Genomic DNA, 18,596 nt, shown 5'->3' on the forward strand with positions numbered 1-18,596 from the left:
TAGAATAATATAGTAGCAAGCAGGGTCGAACCACATAGAACGGGTAATCACAATCAAATTCCTAAAGACCTAAATTGGTGTAGCCACCACGCCTTAAATTGAGAGAAAATATTAATTAACTAAGAAAACAAATAAATCAACGAAAATAACTCTTGAAAATAATCAATGAAAGGTAACTCGGCTCGAATAAATCCACACTAATTCAATTTTCTGATCATCGACGCAAAGATAAATTAATCCCTATCAACCAACCAGTTATAGGATACCGTGAACGCAACAGACGTATCCCAATTTCTACTTACTGTGTCGATAGACAGCTGGAGATGACAGGCCTGCCTATTTCCATTATTAAAATATAACATAGCTGGAGACGTAAGACCTAAATTTAATATTCTAATAGCATTAAGATGAAGGAACCGATTTAGACAAATTACCCAATAACGCAAGTAATAATTCGTATACCAATTTATTCCTACTACGAACATGGTAGTTTTATCACTAATCAACCCTATTCCAACAACTACGGATTGGAGGAACCAATTGACTTTAATCCAATTAAACCTAAGAGTTAAATAAAATCAGAATTGGCTTTAAACACAAGGAATAAATCGAAATCAATAGAAATCAATTATATGCTTAATTAGATCTCACAGATATTAAATCAATATTTCATTATTCTCGCCGAATTAAGAATTTAGTTACTCATAATAAAAAGCAAACATTAAACACATAATAAAAATCGAAACTAATAAAATTAATTAGGATTAAAAGCAAACCAACACCAATAGAAGGAAAAAGCACGTCTGCCACAAGTTGATGATATGCAAAAGTTAACTCCACCAATTCTAACTAAAAGTTGCGAATTCTGCACTCCCCCAAAACTAAAGACTAAGAACTCCAACTAAATTCAAATCTAATGTCTCGGAATATGGAAAAGTGGCGGCTAGCCTCTAGGAAACAATATATATATATATATATATATATATATATATATATATATATGGGATTAAACATCCCTAAAGTGCCCGCCTAATCAAACTATGGGCTTTCAGCCCTTCGTCTGAAACAAAGCCTCAAAAATTAATTAAATAAGAGTTTTGGGCTAAATTAAATTTAGCATAATAAATTCAAGCTCAATCTCTAATCTTCTCTTCAAAATTCACCAACTTTGTCTCAAATTCTCGACTTTCATCATCTCTCGGCCTCCATGAGCTTCTACTCTCTATCCATGCAATTCATACACCAAAATACCACAAACTTGGGTAATATCGATTGAAATCCACGGCAAACAACACGAATCCAAACAACTAAAACACACACAACAGTTAGTAAGCCCACCTGATATATTTCTTTATTCACTTCGTACCCTAGTGTCACGTTCGTTCCTAGTCGGAACCTTTAAAAAGATAAAGACTTCTTGTGAGAAAAATAAGTAAGGAAAAATATATACATGTATATCTCTAATACTACAACAATGACTCATGTTAACTATTCACTTGTATTCCTAATATCTCACATCATATCATCAATATAATAATATCACTTACTCCTCTAAACTCAATAAGAAAATAAAAGAATAAGTTCAAAGATAGTTGTCAATTCTCAACAAATATATATATATATATATATATATATATATATATATATATATATATATGTATATATAGTTAATAACCTAACTTTATCAATCACCTCAATTTCTTTGAAATAAAATCTCAGTGATCTCAATTTAAACTCAATTATCAAAGCCACTAATCTCAACAATATGCATAAGAACAAACAACTTCATCACGTCTCTACTCTCCATACATTAGAGCCTTACAAAAGAATGAGGTAATAGGGCTGCTCTAATTTCAATATTTGATAAAATCACATCATAATATACCTATATCCATCAAACAATAGCATATAAACCTTCTTAATTACTCAAAAGCCCCAATTTCCACTAAACTAACAAAATAAATCTCACAAACTATGTGGTGCAAACTCATAATTTATTCATAAATGACATAATTCTAGCTCAAGAACACATATATGAACTCAATTACTCAAGGAAATAATCATAACTCTCAACCCAAACTTAGGATTTACACTAGCTTGAGCAAAATTAAAATCAAGTAAGAATTTATGCAATTAACCACCATAATCATGCTTAGGAACATCGAAAACTTAATGCATCTCAGTATTAAGATCATATTTCAACTCTAGCATAAAATTCCCAATTTTTGAAAAAACCCTAAAATTCAAAACAAAAATTTTCTTCAAGCTAGAAATAGAGAGAGATAGAAAATCAAGAACTTCACCTTTTTCTCAAACTATTATAATTATTGCTTGAAATTACTCTGTGGAATTGAGCTTGAAGGAGTGAAAATGGTTGTACTGTATTGGGGGAGGGGTTTCAATAGTTTGAGGTTGCAGACGAGAAAAAGGTTCTCCTTCTAGTGTAAGTAATATGTACGTTAATTCTCATTATTTATTCTATTTTGGGAGTTGTGCAACTAGCATAATAGAATTCATTTGGTGGAAAGCACCAGATACTTCTCGATCCACTTAAGGAAATATATATATATATATATATATATATATATATATATATAACTTTAATCTCTAATTCAATAGAAAAGAAGATATTGTATGTACTAATTTTAGCAATTATTAAATTAGAGATATACTTAAAATATTAAATATATGTGCATTTTTTTTTAATTGCAAGCAATCCATGCAAGAAGTTCCATTCATCAACTTGGCAATTGCCAATGCTAAAGACCAAACAAAGGCAAAGAAGTTGGAAGTATTCAACAGAACCCCATTGCAAGTAAAGCTTGCTTTCACACCACATTCTCTTTACTTTCTTTCATTCTCTCTCTAGAATCATCAAAAAACACAGCCTCAAAGCGTTCAAGGATTGATGAACTCTTGCTGAACATCTTCATATCCCTGCTGTTTCTCATACTCTTCCATCGAATCGAACTCGTATTTCGACTTCTTGTAGCTCCCACCATAATAGTAGCCCTCCTCATTGTCGTTCTCGATCCCGACCGGGCTGTACTTAGCGTTGTCTATCATTCTCGTATCACTCATTCCCTGCGGTATGTTGTCATACCTAGGCCTGCTCGGGCTGTAGTTTTCGTGCTCGGTGTCGTAGTACTTACTGTTGTCTTCTATTCTCGTATCACTCATGCCCTGTTGCTTGCTGTTGAAATCGTAGCCATTGTTGGTGTCGTAGTAGCTCTTGTAGTTCGACGTCAAGAAGCCGTTGTTGTTGTTGCTGTAAGTGTTGGCTTCTCTGTTGTTGTTCAGCTCCTCAAGATCTTCAGCGGAGAATTCCTCCTCTTCTTCCTCATTGGTATTCTTGCCATAGAGGCCATAATATGGTATTTCATCCTCAGCTGGGGGCGGGGCCGGGGCCGGGCTGTGGTCGGTGCCTAGGGTTGTGGGGGCGGAGCCAGGGTTCTCTCCGGCCCCTAGGGTGACAGGGGCTGCCGTGGGGCTGTATTCGGAGCCTAGAGTTGTGGGGGCCGGGGACGGGCTCTCTTCGTCTCCTAGGGTTGTAGGGGCTGGGGCCAGGGAGGAGCCGGAGGGATCCCCCGTGGGCGCCGATGCCGGGACACCACTGATTTGGCTTGTGATGGGAGCTGAGGATGGAGTTGGAGATGAGGGCACATTTATTTTGAGATTAGTACTACTAGGTACTGTGACATAATTGTTGGTGCTGAGGTGAGTATATTTGGAGAAGAATTTGCTCTGTCTAGCTTGAGTTTGGCAACAAGTAGATAAAATTATGAGAAAGAAGCAAGTAATTTGCTTGGCTGGTGTTGCCATTGGTGCTAAGAAACAGAGAAAAACAAGTAATTGAAGTGGTTTTTTCAATTAAATATATGTGCATACCTTAACTTCAACTTAATGGAAAAATATATAATACATTCATGTATAAAATTTAGGGGTGGGACGGAACGGTATACCTTAATAAATTGTTCATACCTTATACCTTACCTTTACCTCCGGTATACTTTTAGTCCAGTATATCTTAAATTACGGTATGAAAAAATCTCGTACCTTTACCATACCTTTGTTTCGGCATACCGTACCGTATTTTTATATACTGCGGTTTCGGTATACCATATCATGTTTTGGTATACCGCACTTACACGGTATATTGAAATTGATAAATTTCGGTATGATAATATTGATAATTTTTTTAAGCCTGCTTACCTGATAAACAACATCTAACAAACATAATGTCAACAATAAAATTCAAACGCAATAAAATAAATAAAGTACAAAATTTGTTCCGTCTCAACAATTTCACAAATCTATAATATAACAACATTAACAATACTATAACTTAAATAAGGAGAATATTATATTATAACTATGCTAGAAGTCTATAATATCAATACAAACAATACTATAATTCAATTACATGAAATTGTATAACTTATTGTTAGGTCCTTGAGGGTCTCGAATATGTGTATGGGGGGGGGGAATACACCTATAGGCTATTTTAAATCAAAAACGAACTAACACAACCTTTTTCAGTAAAAGGGATTTAGCAAAACTTAGGTTGGCGACTGATACTGAATACTCTTCAGTAAATAGTTATCAGTTAAGTCAAAGACTTTAACCGGTACACGTTAGGCTTCAGTCGAGTTTGTAAAACAGAGGAGTGTTATGAATCTTACTGACTATCCGAAGATTTATCAGTTAGACTAATAACACTAGCATCGGAAAAACTTTCTTTCGAAATAGCCTTTGTGATTTAAACAAGTTGTCAAGATTTATGTTTCACTTTGCTATTAATCAGTTTCAGTTATCAAAAGGTTTGAGCACAGATAAGGAAAGCAAATACTGAAAGCGATAAATAACAAGGGAATTTTTACGTGGTTCGGAAAATACTTCCTACATCCACGGTCAGTTGATCACACTGACAACTTCACTGGGCTTGTGCTTACGGGTGCACAGCAAACCTAAACAACCGAAGATCCAATCTTCAGTACCAACACACTGGGTTGAATTTCTCACTCTTAGCTTCACTGAGATAAAACTATGTCTTTCCACAAAGACTAAGATCTCACGGAGTCAGAGCACTGGTCTGAACTTCTCTCGACTCAAACTCTCGATTCGTTCGGTTGAAAAGAGGTTCAAAAACTTGCCAACTACATTACAAAGAACAAGTTCTCTGTAATCAGTTATACTTAGGCTTTGGATATACAAAATTTGCCTAAGTTCTAAGAGAATGTATGTAATCAGTAGTGACTGATTTTTGGATTTGTATTTCTCTTCTTCGATTCAAACTTTGGAATGGCTTCAAATTACTGAGTGACGAATTCGGCAGCGTTTCAGCTTGTGTAGTTGAATCGGTGAAGATTGAAGTGATCCTCGAGCTCTATTTATAGGAGAGGTCTTGAATAGATCCGTTGATTGAAATGGTCTTCAAGAATTCATGCGTTGAATATAGATTTGAACTTTGTTGAGGCTTCAATCTTCGAGGTTCCTTGTTTGGTGAGAACGGCTACTAAGGAGTAGGAGATATGACATCTCTGAAAAAGGTAATTGATTTATGCCTAATTGTTCTAATTTTAGGGGTTTGCATTTGCATATTTTAAGTTAAATCTCCTGGAAATTGGTGCGTTTTATGGTGTATTTTATGCTTTGCAGGAGATTTAGGATGTCGAGATGAAGAGTGCAAATTTTGGAGAGTTTGGGCTTAGAATTGTGCTTTTGTGCATACTCTGGCATGTCAGAGAAGCGAAGCCCTGATAACACTCATGTTTCCATGGTTTTAGTGTTCATATGATGTCAATTTTATAGGAAACTGAATGTTGGATGATTGTTTTATGTTTAATTTGCTTTATTTTTTGAAATATGATTCTTACTCGAACTTTGAAGGAAATTTCAGGTTTATTGAGTTCACATTTGGAAAACTTATCTTAAATATAAGTTGTAGATCCTCTCGATACAAGTTCGTGAGCGCAAACGGATCATAAATCGGAGTTCGGACGAGAAAGTTATGACCAAAACAAGAAAGTCGCGTGCAGCAGCGAAACAGCGGCGACCGGGCGGCGACCGCCGCCCGAAGAAGGATTTTTGGGAAGGAGCCGGCGACCGGGCGGCGACCGCTGGGCAGCCCGCCGAGTTTTCGGCGCCAGCGGCGTCCGCGCGGTGAGCGCCGTCCGATCGCCGCGTCTCCGTATTTTTGCATTTTTTATGCGTTTTTCAAGTCCTTTTCGAGCTCAAACTCTGTATTTTACCCTGGTACTATAAATAGGTCTTCTTTTGACCTATTTTGGGTTCCTTTTTCAGTTCCCAGACTTTATTTTTCAGTTTTCTAGCTTTCAGAATTTTATTGCTTTCTAGTTTTAAAGGCTTGGATCAAGACTGAAGATTCAAGCCGCTACAATCGTTTTCATTCGGTTTTTATACAATTTAGTTTTTATAATTGCATTCTTCTTAATTATGTTTATGTTTTATTTCAGCATGTCTGACTAGTTCCCTTTAGCTGATTCTAGGGTTTGTAAATAGTTGATTGAATTTATGTGATTTATTTGTTAATACCTTTGTGCCTTCCTGTTTATGATTCATAATTCCTGGTGCTTAATTTCTTGTGAATTATCTGATCAATAGTTTGCATGTTTAGCTATTCGGTTTGAGACCTAGCAGAGATAACTGTTTAGCGGATTCAGGAATGTATGATATGATTTTAACCTTGAGACCTAGCGGAGATAGGTGGATCATAGGGAGCTATTCTTATGAGCTATTGGGAGTTAGTAGATTTTCTTGAGACCTAACGGAGATAGATAATTTACTAATCTACGATCGTTGCTGCTCTAGCGGGAGTGATTGATTAATTAAGTGATCTCTCATCATAACTGGATTAAACTGGTACATAGGATTAATAGATTTATTATGTGGATTTAGTTAATGAATTTACTACCCTAGGATCAGTTGTCTTTTAATATTCGAATTTTCCTACGTCTTTTTAATTATTGTTAATTGCGTTTTAGTATAAGTTAATTAAACCTTCCTGCTTTCGTTTACCTGCATACTATGAGAGTCTGTTTAGGAAATAGATATAGTGATTTCGTCATAATAGTCTCTGTGGATACGATACTCTGCTTGCTATTTCTGTGCTACAATTACACTGTTTAGTTGCAGTTTTTGTTGCTATAAAAATAGTGATCAACTTTTTGGCGCCGTTGCCGGGGACTGTTAAGAAGTTGCTTTAATATTTTCGATAGGACTTTATAGTACTGTAGGTTTAATTTGCTTTTATTTTTCTTTTCTGACTGTTAAAAGGTGTGTTTCTGTAGGTTGCGTATGAACACTAGATCTCACGGAAATCCTCTTTTTGAGTTTGACCCTGAAATCAACAAGACCTTGCGCAATCTTAAGAAGCAGAACAATCAAGTTGAGACAGAAACGATGGCTACTCCTGAGCAAATCCAAATTCAAATGCGAACTCTGCAAGAGCAATTGAAGAAGCTGATTGATAAATCGGAGGCTGAAGAGACTGAGAAGCAACCAGCCATCAATGAAGCATTCATACCTCAGTATGTGTACCAGGAGCCCCCACGAGTGAACGTAAACAACTTTGAGCTGAAAACGGGTTTGATCACGATGGTCCAACAGAGCCAATATGGTGGACAAGCGATCGAAGACCCTAATGTGCACCTGGCGCATTTCCTGGAGCTGTGTAGCACGGTGAAGATGAATGGTGTCCCCGATGACATTATCCGTCTTCGTCTTTTTCCCTTCTCATTGCGGGATAAGGCGAAGTCGTGGTATCATACGCTGCAGCTGGGAGATAATATCATGTGGGAAGATTTGGCTCATGCATTCCTACGCAAGTTTCATCCGCCTGGCCTTACATTGAAATTGAAGATGGACATCGTACAATTTCAACAGTACGAAGGAGAAAAGCTAGCGGAAACTTGGGAGCGGTATCAGGAGAAGCTCAGAAAGTGCCCAGGCCATGGATTTGATGAGGGCACACTCGTGATAATGTTCTATAATGCCTGTGGGGAGCGTACAAGGATGCACATGGATACAGCTGCAGGTGGCTCCCTACTTCAGAAAAGCAGTTCTGACGCATGGAACATTATTGATAGTATGGCTTCTACGAGCTACCAATGGCCATCTAAGCGAATTCAATTGAAGAAGGTTACAGCTGCGTCAAGTTCTGATCCTATTGCAACAATGGTGACTCAACAAGCAGCGATGGCTACACAACAGACAGCGATGGCTACACAGCTGGCAGAGTTGACTACAAAACTTGGTGAGTTGAATATTGGACATCCTGAGCAAGCTGTGATAGACCCATCAGGCATGGAAAATGTCAATTATGTGGATGGCAGAAATTATGGGAATTTCTAGCGAGGACAGCCAGGAATGTATGGCAGAAGTCAACAATTTCAGCAGGGTCAGCAACAGTTCCAGCCAGGAGTACGCCCGCATCCTAACCTTTCTTACGGCAATCCGAACAATGCTTTGCAGCCTCCACCTGGATTTTCTGTATCTAGCGGAGGAGTTATAAATGAGCCGAAGAAGGTATCGCTGGAGGATATGATGCAGCAGATGTTAACAGAGATGTCTAGCATGAAGACAACTGTTAATACAAGGATGACCAATTTGGAGTCTCAAGTGGGTCAAATTGGAAATAATTTTTCAGCACTGTCCAAGCAAGTGCAGATATTGGAGACTCAAGTTGGTCAGATGGCCAACCAAGCAGCTGCGCAGAACAAGCCAGGCCAATTTCCTAGCAACACTCAGTTCAATCCGAAGAGCCAATATCAACAACCTCAGCAAAATCAGCAATGTCATTCCATCCGGGTGGTTGATAATTCAGTTGAGGATGAAGAGCAGCGAGATCGTACAGATCAGCGGGACGGCAAGAATGGAAAGGAGAAAAATGTAGAGATTATGGAGAAGGATGACCTGGAGACGATTGTGTGCGATTCGCCGCCTACTTCTAAGGTATCATCGAATACCTCTGCTGTTAAGAAGCCTATTTCTACTCCTACGTTTCCCAGGCCAGAGTACAAGCCTGTAGCACCTTTCTCGAATAGCCTGGCAAAGCCGAAGATGGATAAAAAGTTAGCCAAGTTCATGGAGATGTTTTCAAAGCTTCACATCAACATTCCTTTACTTGATGCTTTGAGAGATATGCCAGGCTATGCCAAGTTCCTCAAGGACGCAGTCTCCAACAAGAAGAAGTTGGGAAAATATGAGACGATAAATCTTTCTGAGGAATGCAGTGCTGTGTTACAAAGAAAGCTACCGTTGAAGCAAAAGGATCCTGGCAGCTTTACTATAGCTTGTGTGATTGGAGGGCAGAATTTCTCCCGCGTTCTTTGTGATTTAGGGGCAAGCATCAATTTGATGCCTATCTCTGTTTTCAACCGATTGGAGATTGGAGATATCAAGCCTACCTCTATTGCATTGCAGATGGCAGATCGTTCCATCACATATCCCAAGGGAATTGTGGAGGATGTCCTAGTGCAGGTGGAGCAATTTATTTTTCCTGCAGATTTCGTAGTGTTGGACATGCCGGAGGACAAAAATACTCCATTGATCTTGGGGCGGCCGTTTCTAGCTACGGGCCGTGCATTGATAGACGTGCAAGAGGGAGATCTGACTTTCCGCGTCAACGATGAAAAGATGACATTGGGAGCCTATGGGGAAACTGTGATTTTCAAGAAACCTCCACCAAAGAAAGTTCCCCAGAATGAAGTGATTAATTTGGCTGACAGTTTTCTAGCAAATTCGGAGGATGAAGAGGTTGAGAAGAATGAGCTGCCCAAGTATGAAGCCAAGAAAAAAACTCCAAAACCAAAAGAAGTTCTGACTTTTGAGATGTGTTTGTTTTTGGAGCATGATGGGGGGTCTTTGAAAACCCATACCCCCAAGAAGAAGAAAGTGAAATTCCGGATTTTTCGGAACAAGAATGAGAAGGGGGCAATGCTTGTGGAGGATGTCCGAGTCAAGAGAAGTGTTTTGGTGGAGAGGGCACCCAAGAGTAGAAAAGCTTTCCAATGGTTAGAGTGTTGTTTCCGACCTCCATGAGTTTTTGAGGTATCGTCGAGCTCTAGACGTTAAATTAAGCACTTGTTGGGAGGTAACCCAACCGTGTCATACATCGGATAGTAAATCGGCACCTCGAAAATAGAAACCCATGCCGTCGTCTGCAACCTGATGCCGTTAAGGCTGGGTTCGTTCGCGTCCAACTGTCATATCCGGAGTCTCCTCGTCCGGATCCTCCTCATCGATGTCTGACCTCGCAGGTCGAGATCCTCCCTCTTGGGCGCCTCGATAAGGTGGATAGTGGAGCTGGTGCGTGTAAGGCTGTAAAGCCAAAACGTCGGAATCTAGCAATGGGGCAACTCTCGAATCGGATGGCCTTGATACCCGCTGAATCTGAGGTTCTGTAAAAACAATCGGCGGTGCTGACTTGATAGGTAGCACTTGCAAGGGTGCCATCACCGGGGTCAAATCCCATAAAGGTAAGTCGGCACTAGGATATGTGATCATCGCCAAATACGAAAACGGATCGTGCTCCACAACCGGTGAATACGTCTCGAAAACTATCGAATCTGAAACAACCTGCTCAGATATAATCGGTATCGCCTCACTAGGGGGTGGTGGTGCAACCGGGGAAGGCTCATCTGGCAGTGGGGGTGCAACCACTAACTCTCCACCCTGGACTGGCCCAGCGGGCACTTCGTACGGCGGTGCAGGGGGATCACCGAACGCAAAATAACGATGGCTGAGCGTCGCGATAAAACCGCTGAGATCACCATAACTCACTCCTCCCAACCACGTAGTGCCCACGAATAGGGGGATTAATGTTGTCGCCCAAACTCCCCACGTGGGTGGTAACCGCGGAATCAGAAGGTCGATAACTTCCGCTCCATCGATTCCGTAGGAAATAACCTTCTGCCAGCGTCGATGGTAATGCTCTTAGAAACTCTCCTAGCGTATCGTCCTCATCTGGCTCGTACTCTCTAAACCAGCGTTTCCTTGATGCTTCAACAATACGCTGCATCCTAAAAATAAAAACATCGTTTTTCTCAAAAGTGGATACGAAACTTACTTGGTATTCCACCCCAATCATCAACATACTCTTTCTCATTTGGTACGGTGAGGCAACGGCTATACTAGCCTCAAAATGACTCCCAAATATTCCTCAACTCATGGTTCTCATCACGCTCAGATAGTTCCACCATCAAACATCACATAACTCATTAGTGGGTAGTTAAAACTCAGCATGAAAGCGGAAAAGAAAACATCAAAAGCTCTTACCTCGATAAGTCGGAGAAGATGGGGTGCTGGGGTTCTGTTTCGACTGACTCTCAAACCAGTTTAAGAACTCAAGTTAGACTAGTACTCAACTCGTAAATAAGAGCAAATAAAAGCTCAACTCAATCAAGCATTAGACTCAGAGCAGACGACCTGCTCTGATACCACTCTGTCGCAGCCCGATTCCGACACTAGTAATAGCGGGAACTGAGTATCGATACGACTAATAAAAGAAAGGGGGAAGATAGAAAGAATACATAGATCAACAGCGGAAGCTCATAAAGAAACATGCTAAAGAAAGATCTTCATAGTTCATCAAAGGGTATATTCGTCAACATCGTCATAACTCGATAAATATCGGGAATCTCAACATGAAAAGCAAAACAAGTATAGCTCGATTTTTATATTGAGTCAAAATATTCAGAGTGTGATAACAAAAGGTGAACCGACTATATGTATGAAGACATATAATCGTGAGTAAAATGCTCGATTTAATACAACATAACTTCATATCGCAACTCTATCGACAAAACAGACATACGATAGAGAAAGAAAACGTCAACTCGAAACATTCCCTACCAGCACCGCACCATACTCCCCCTCCGCTTATCCTGCACGTTTAGAAATACATGCAGGGCGTGAGTACATAAATACTCAGTGGACATATCGCCGAAAAACAAAGCTGCTCATAGAGCTATAAATTGAACTTGCCACACTTCAGCAATACACATGAATTATATCTTAAAGGAACCTGTGCAAGCAGTTAAAACTCAACATCATTAATAAATGAATGAAATGACTCAAATGACTACAGTCAAAACTCAGCAAGTAAGTACCACATCTACAACTCATCATCATCTCAACTCAGGTACTGAGAAGTAGGCCTCCTTCTCAAGCACCGTGACCGGCCGATTCGCTCAACGGCTCACAGTCACCTCAGTGTACACTAGCCCTGGCAGGATAGCTATCAACTGCCTAGGACCCGATCGTCTCATCTCAACAGTAGAGGGTAAACATACAAGCTCAACATCATCATAAAAAATATTGGCAAGTCAATAATTCTCAAACATCATCATAATCTCAAAACATCAAAACATCTCATCATTATTTAAAACAGTTTAGAAAAACTCTTAAACTGTATACTCAAAATAATGCCCACCTGAAGACCTTACTCAAAATCTCCCGTCAAAGTGGAGTTACTTACTACCTTGCTCTGCTCGTGTCTTCAGGGATCATCATCATCATTGAAGGTTCATCATGTCATAAAATGAATCTCGATTAGAAACTCATTGACAAATTCTCAAACCTTAACTCATGCTCTATCTCATATTCTATCTCCTTACTCATCTCTACATAAACTCTCCACTCATCACACATCCTTTAGTTCAAGGATAGGTTTCAAGAAAATCATGGCTCTAAGTTTCGATTTATCTCTCATATAAGGCTCGTCTAATCTCATTCAAACACATAGGCAACACAATCACATAAGGCACATAAGCAATCACAATCAAACATCATCAAAACATGCTCTGTTTATACACTGACTCAACTTCAAAATTTAAACTGTTCTGACTCCGACATCTCCTGGACTCGAGAATTATACCAAACGAAAGATCTATGAGTCTAGTTTCATTTAAAAAAAAGTAGAGTCGAAAACTCCAAGTGGTTTGAGAGATATGACATTTTTACCACAATCTACCATTTCTGGCAGTTTTGTGCAACCGAAAGTTACAATTTTGGAAAAATAGTAAACGTTGTCAAAATGGGCTCCACTTTGGTGGATATCTAGATAACACCATAATGTTGATACAATAAAAAGTTAGAAAGCTAGATCACATAGGAAGCTACTGAAATAAATGACTCTTTCCCCTGTTCTCTGCAATTCTCAGTAATAATGCACAGTTTAGGTTTTGCATTTTAAAGAAATATCAAACGAAGTTGAAATGGCTTGAAATTTTACCAGGGTACTCAAGACTCATGCAGGGACTTGCTATAACATTTTCAAAGCTATTAGACATCGACAAACCATTGATCACAGTAGGTCAGTAGGCCTACGAAATTTCTCCAATTTGAATTCAAAAATCATATATCTCAAAAACATCTCTATCTTAAATATAACATCATAATTCTCAACAACAAACTCATACCAAACTCATTTCATCACTTTAATCTAAATCATCACTTAACATCATAGCATGCTCAAGAACTCATATAACCACTCAAATCTTCAAATCAACTCAAGAACTCATATTCGTTATCAATCATCTCTAATCATCATTTTAATCCATCAACTATCATAACTACAATCTCCTAGGCTCATTTTATACTCGAATCCTCACTTTCTTCATGAACTTCAACTTGAATTAGGAGTTGTTTTAATACTCTAATCATCTATATACATGCTCATAAAGCTTAGATATAAGTAGATTCATGTGTTTAGAAGCTTACTCTTATGTTTTGTGTAGAGAAAAGTATAACTCCATCTTCATGATTCCTAGCTCAAACCTTCGTCCAGCTTTTGTTCTATGGATATACGAGTGTTTTCAGCTTGGTTTAATCGGTGGTTATGGGATACAAGTAGCTTACAAAGCTTTTTACTAGCTCATCAATGGCGTTGGATAATGACAGTCGAGAGAGGAGAGAGAGGAGAGAGAGGAAAGGGACGTCTGTTATGGGGATGAAAGAGAAAGGTGTTATTTATATAACCCCATTTACTTAGCCATCAAGTATTGGATAATTAACACATGCTTAATTATCCACTTGCATAAAAATATCTTGTCCGTTAACAATGTTTATCCACTTGCTTTGACTCCTCTCTCTCAAAAGTAGGTTCCGCACCAGAGCAGAGAAATGCTCGCCAGAAGAATGCATTCTCTGTCAGGGCAGAGGAATGACTTCCCCTCTGTCTGGGCAGAGGAATGGCTTCGCCTCTGGCATAGCAGAGGACTGACTTCCCCTCTGTCTGGGCAGACGAATGCCTTCGCTTCTGGCATAGCAGAGGATTGACTTCACCTCTGTCTGGGCAGACGAATGCCTTCGCCTCTGGCATAGCAGAGGACTTACTTCGCCTCTGTCTGGGCAGACGAATGCCTTCGCCTCTGGCATAGCAGAGGACTGACCTCGCCTCTGTCTGGGCAGACGAATGCCTTCGCCTCTGGCATAGCAGAGGACTGACCTCGCCTCTGTCTGGGCAGACGAATGAGCTCCCCTCTGGCAGGGCAGAGAAATGAGCTCCCCTCTGGCCTCGTCCCTGCTGGACTCGTCACCTCTGGACTTGTCCCCGCTGGACTTGTCACCTCTGGTCTCGTCCCCGCTGGACTCGTCACCTCTGGCGACTCGACTCCTCTGGAAGGTCAGAGGAGTCTCCTCCCCTCTGGAAGGTCAGATCTCGCTTCCCGAGCAGAGCTCGCAAGCCAGAGCAAAACTCCCAGGCCATAGCAGAACTCCAAGGCCAGATTTTTTAACTTTAACAACGTTCATCCATTATCTCTATACATCCTTATTTCCTCAATGCATTTCATTCATAGTTCTTCATCGAAAAAAAAAATACAATAGCTCAAACTATTGGAATATCTCATCTCATCATAAACTTATTTATATATATATATATCTCAGTAAAATATTTCTCATAAAATACTGATATGCAAAAATAATAATAGCTGTATGCTATTTCCCGATTTAAAAATAATCTCGTTCTCCAAAATCTCGAATATAATCCGTGTTAACATAACACAAAACAAATCATACTCATATCATCATAACAAGTAGTCACGCAGACAATCACTCAAACCATCTCAGGTAAAACACGGATACAATTCTTATTAAAGCAATCAACAATCATCTCTCAATTAGATCATTTCTCAGATCGACTCTCCCTTCTATAGGGTTTCTCACTCACTTATCTCAACTCTATTCTTAATCAGATGTTCTTATTAACCATAGGACAATTAATCTCACAGATACCACTGTATCCGTCATCGGGAAAAATAAATTATGCTCTTTTCTCAATTCAATCAGTATCTCTATCTGAACTCGTTTTCTCAAACTGCTCACTCTCTATCCTCATCATTGATTCTATCAGACTCATATCTCCATCTAGAAGAATAATTCGTCTCATCAAAATAATGTAACTCTAATACTCAATATCTCTATTTATCATCATTACTCCATCTCATTTTATTTATAATCTCATATCTCAGTACCGCAGTACTCTCTGTAGTGTCTCGACACTACTACTACTCATAAAAGTACGGGGTGTTACATCCTACCCCCCTTAAAAAAAAATTTCGTCCCGAAATTTGAGTGATTCACTTTCGGGAAAAAGCTCGGGATATTTCTCTTTCATCTTCTCTTCAAGTTTCCATGTTGCTCCCTCTTGCCATGATGTCTCCATTGGATGTTTTCCAAAGGAATTGACTTGTTTCTCAGTTGCTGGATTTTCCGGTCCAGAATATCATCGGGCCTCTCTTCGTAGCTCAAGTCCGGCTCTAGGGACACTTCTACTTGATGAATGACGTGTCTTGGATCAAACACGTATTTAATTAAATGTGAAACATGGAAAACATTATGAACGTTCGCGGAGCTCGGAGGCAACGCAAGTCTATAGGCAATAGGGCCTACTTTCTCAAGTATATTGTAGGGTCTAATACATATCTCAGTTTGAGTTTGCCTCTAACTCCAAAACGATGTACTCCTCTGGGTGGGGAAACTTTAAGAAAGACTTTGTCTCCTACATCAAAATGAATCTCTGTTCGCCTAGTGTCTGCATAAGACTTTTGGCGATCTTGTGCTTCGTTAACTCTCGGTTGAATCTGTCGCACAATGGCGATTATTTCTTAAATGGCTTCTGATCCAAGCACTTCCTCGTTCTCCAACGTCATCCCAAATAAAGTGGGGATCTACATTCTCGTCCATACAAGGCTTTGTATGAAGCCATGATAATAGTCAATTGAAACTATTATTATAAGCAAACTCGATCAGGGGCAAAACTTGCTCCCATTGACTTCCTCTATCTAGCACAACAATTCTAATTACGTCTTCTAATACTTGTATAGTCCTTTCGGACTGTCCATCCGTCTGCGGATGAAAGGCTGTACTAAAATTCAGTTTAGTACCTAATTCTTTTTACATGCTCGTCCAGAAACGTGAATTAAATCTGGAATCTCGATTCGATGTGATCATCATCCGTACTCCATGCAGTCGCACTATCTCTTGTTTCATTCCTTTTCACCAAAATTTCGTTTTTAAGTCTTGGTACATTTTCGTACCTCCTGGGTGTGCTGTATAAGGGATGTCATGAGCTTCACTCATGATTTCATTTTTCAACTCTTCTCTATCAGGCACACACGTTCTTCCATCAAATAATATGGCTTTGTCTGTCGTTTATTGATAATTCTCCATCTTTCCATCCTCTCTTTGAGTTGTGATTATCATTGACCGTAGGTCAGATGTAACGTTCAGTGTAGCAATCACTATTTCCGTCGTTTGAGGTGGTATCACTACCTCCAATCTCAATCTCTCGAATTCTTTGATCAAGTTTTCTTATTGAGTAAGGAAAAATCTTAACTCTCCTTGATTCTTTCTACTCAACGCATCAGCGACAACGTTAGCTTTTCTGGGGTGATAATTTATCCCGCAATCGTAATCTTACACCAACTCTAGCCATCTTCTCTGTCGCATGTTCAGATCTTTTTGCTCAAAGAAGTACTCGAGACTTTTGTGATCGGTGTATATCTCACTCCGTACTCCATAAAGGTGGTGTCTCTAAACCTTTGAAGCATGCACTACGACTGCTAACTCTAAATCATGCTTCGGATAATTCATCTTATGCGGCCTGAGTTATCGTGAGACATATGCAATAACTCTTCCATCTTGCATCAGTACACCTCCCAGTCCATTCCTCGATGCGTCTGTATAGACTGCATACTCTTTGTTCTTCTTTGGAATAGCTAAAACTGGGGCAGTGGTAATTCTCTTCTTCAGCTCTTGAAAACTCAACTCACACTCGTTCGTCTACTCAAATTTAACTTCTTTCTTTAGCAGGTGCGTCAATGGCTTAGCGATTTTCGAAAAGCCCTCAATAATTCTTCGGTAATACCCTGCTAATCCCAGAAAATTATGGATTTCAAGCGGTGTAGTTGGTGCTCTCCATCCTATCGCTTGAACTTTTGCTGGGTTTACTTCGATTCCTCTCGCAGAAACGACATGGCCAAGGAAATTGATTTCTTTAAGCCAAAACTCACATTCGCTGAACTTAGCATATAGCTTTTCAGCTCTCCATCTCTCTAACACGATTCTCAAATGCTCTTCGTGTTCTCATTTACTCTTTGAGTAAATCAGAATGTCATCTATGAACACTAACACGAACTTGTTCAAGTATTCGTGATAGACTCGGTTCATGAGATCCATGAACACTGCAGGGGCATTCATCAATCCAAAAGGCATGACTATGAATTCATAGTGCCCGTATCTTGTACGAAATGCCATCTTCGGAATATCTTCCGATCTTATCTTCAGCTTATGATACCTCGTTCTCAAGTCAATCTTTGAAAAAGTGCTCGCTCCTTGGAGTTGATCGAATAAATCGTCGATCCGAGGTAACGGATACTTATTCATCAGTGTCACCTTATTCAACTCGCGGTAGTCAATGCATAACCTCAAACTACCGTCCTTCTTTTTGACAAAGAGAACAGGTGCTCCCCACGGGGAAAACACTAGGTCGAATGAAGTCCAAATCTAAAAATTCCTGAAGTTGCAGCCTCAACTCTTGCAACTCTATCGGGGCCATTCTATATGGTGCCTTTGACGTCGGTGCGGCCCCGGGCTCAAGATCAATCGTAAACTCGAGCTATCGATCTGGGGGTAATCCTGGTAAAGCTTTTAGGAAAAACATCTTTGTATTCTCGCACGACTGGCACGTCATCTATGTTTGTTTTGGACTCCTCACTCTAATTCAGGCATACAACATACTCGGTTGTATCCTTTTTCTACAAAAGCTTTCAGGCTTGAAGCGCCGAAATTATTGGCGGCTTTCTCTATTTTCTCTCAACGCCAATAAACGAAGTAGGCTCTTGTCCTGGAAATTGAAACAATATTCGTCCCTCCTTGCATTGTATCGTCACATGGTTCTCCTCTAACCAATCCATTCCCAAAATATTACCTATGTTCCACATAGACATCATCCTTAGGTTTTTAGCCTTAAGCTTAATCGATTCTAGCTCGAATTCCAAGTCAGGACATACGAGTGAGATCGTAGTGGTTCTGTCTATAGGAGTCATCAATCTTAGATGGTGCGGAGCAGG

General features: G+C 39.7%; 1 protein-coding gene and 1 long non-coding RNA gene across 2 annotated transcripts; both read right to left on the reverse strand.

Annotated features, from left to right (window-relative positions):
• Positions 1-776: 776 nt before the first annotated feature.
• Positions 777-2,459, reverse strand: LOC130989068 (uncharacterized). Its single transcript, XR_009090443.1, has 3 exons — positions 2,304-2,459; positions 1,339-1,396; positions 777-1,222 (listed from the first exon to the last, which is right to left on the reverse strand). It is a non-coding gene; the product is annotated as an uncharacterized LOC130989068 (long non-coding RNA).
• Positions 2,460-2,809: 350 nt separating this feature from the next.
• LOC130989069 (protein E6) lies at positions 2,810-3,860 on the reverse strand. The gene has a single exon (XM_057913042.1). The coding sequence runs from the start codon at positions 3,820-3,822 to the stop codon at positions 2,899-2,901; it is 924 nt and encodes a 307-aa protein (XP_057769025.1). The 5' UTR covers positions 3,823-3,860; the 3' UTR covers positions 2,810-2,898.
• Between the last annotated feature and the right edge of the window lie 14,736 nt (positions 3,861-18,596).

Source organism: Salvia miltiorrhiza, chromosome 6 (assembly GCF_028751815.1).
Source record: "Salvia miltiorrhiza cultivar Shanhuang (shh) chromosome 6, IMPLAD_Smil_shh, whole genome shotgun sequence".
Lineage (NCBI taxonomy): Eukaryota > Viridiplantae > Streptophyta > Magnoliopsida > Lamiales > Lamiaceae > Salvia > Salvia miltiorrhiza.

Excerpts from the sequence above, each read along its gene's own strand:
- LOC130989069 (XM_057913042.1), bottom strand. The coding sequence starts at position 3,822 with ATGGCAACACCAGCCAAGCAAATTACTTGCTTCTTTCTCATAATTTTA.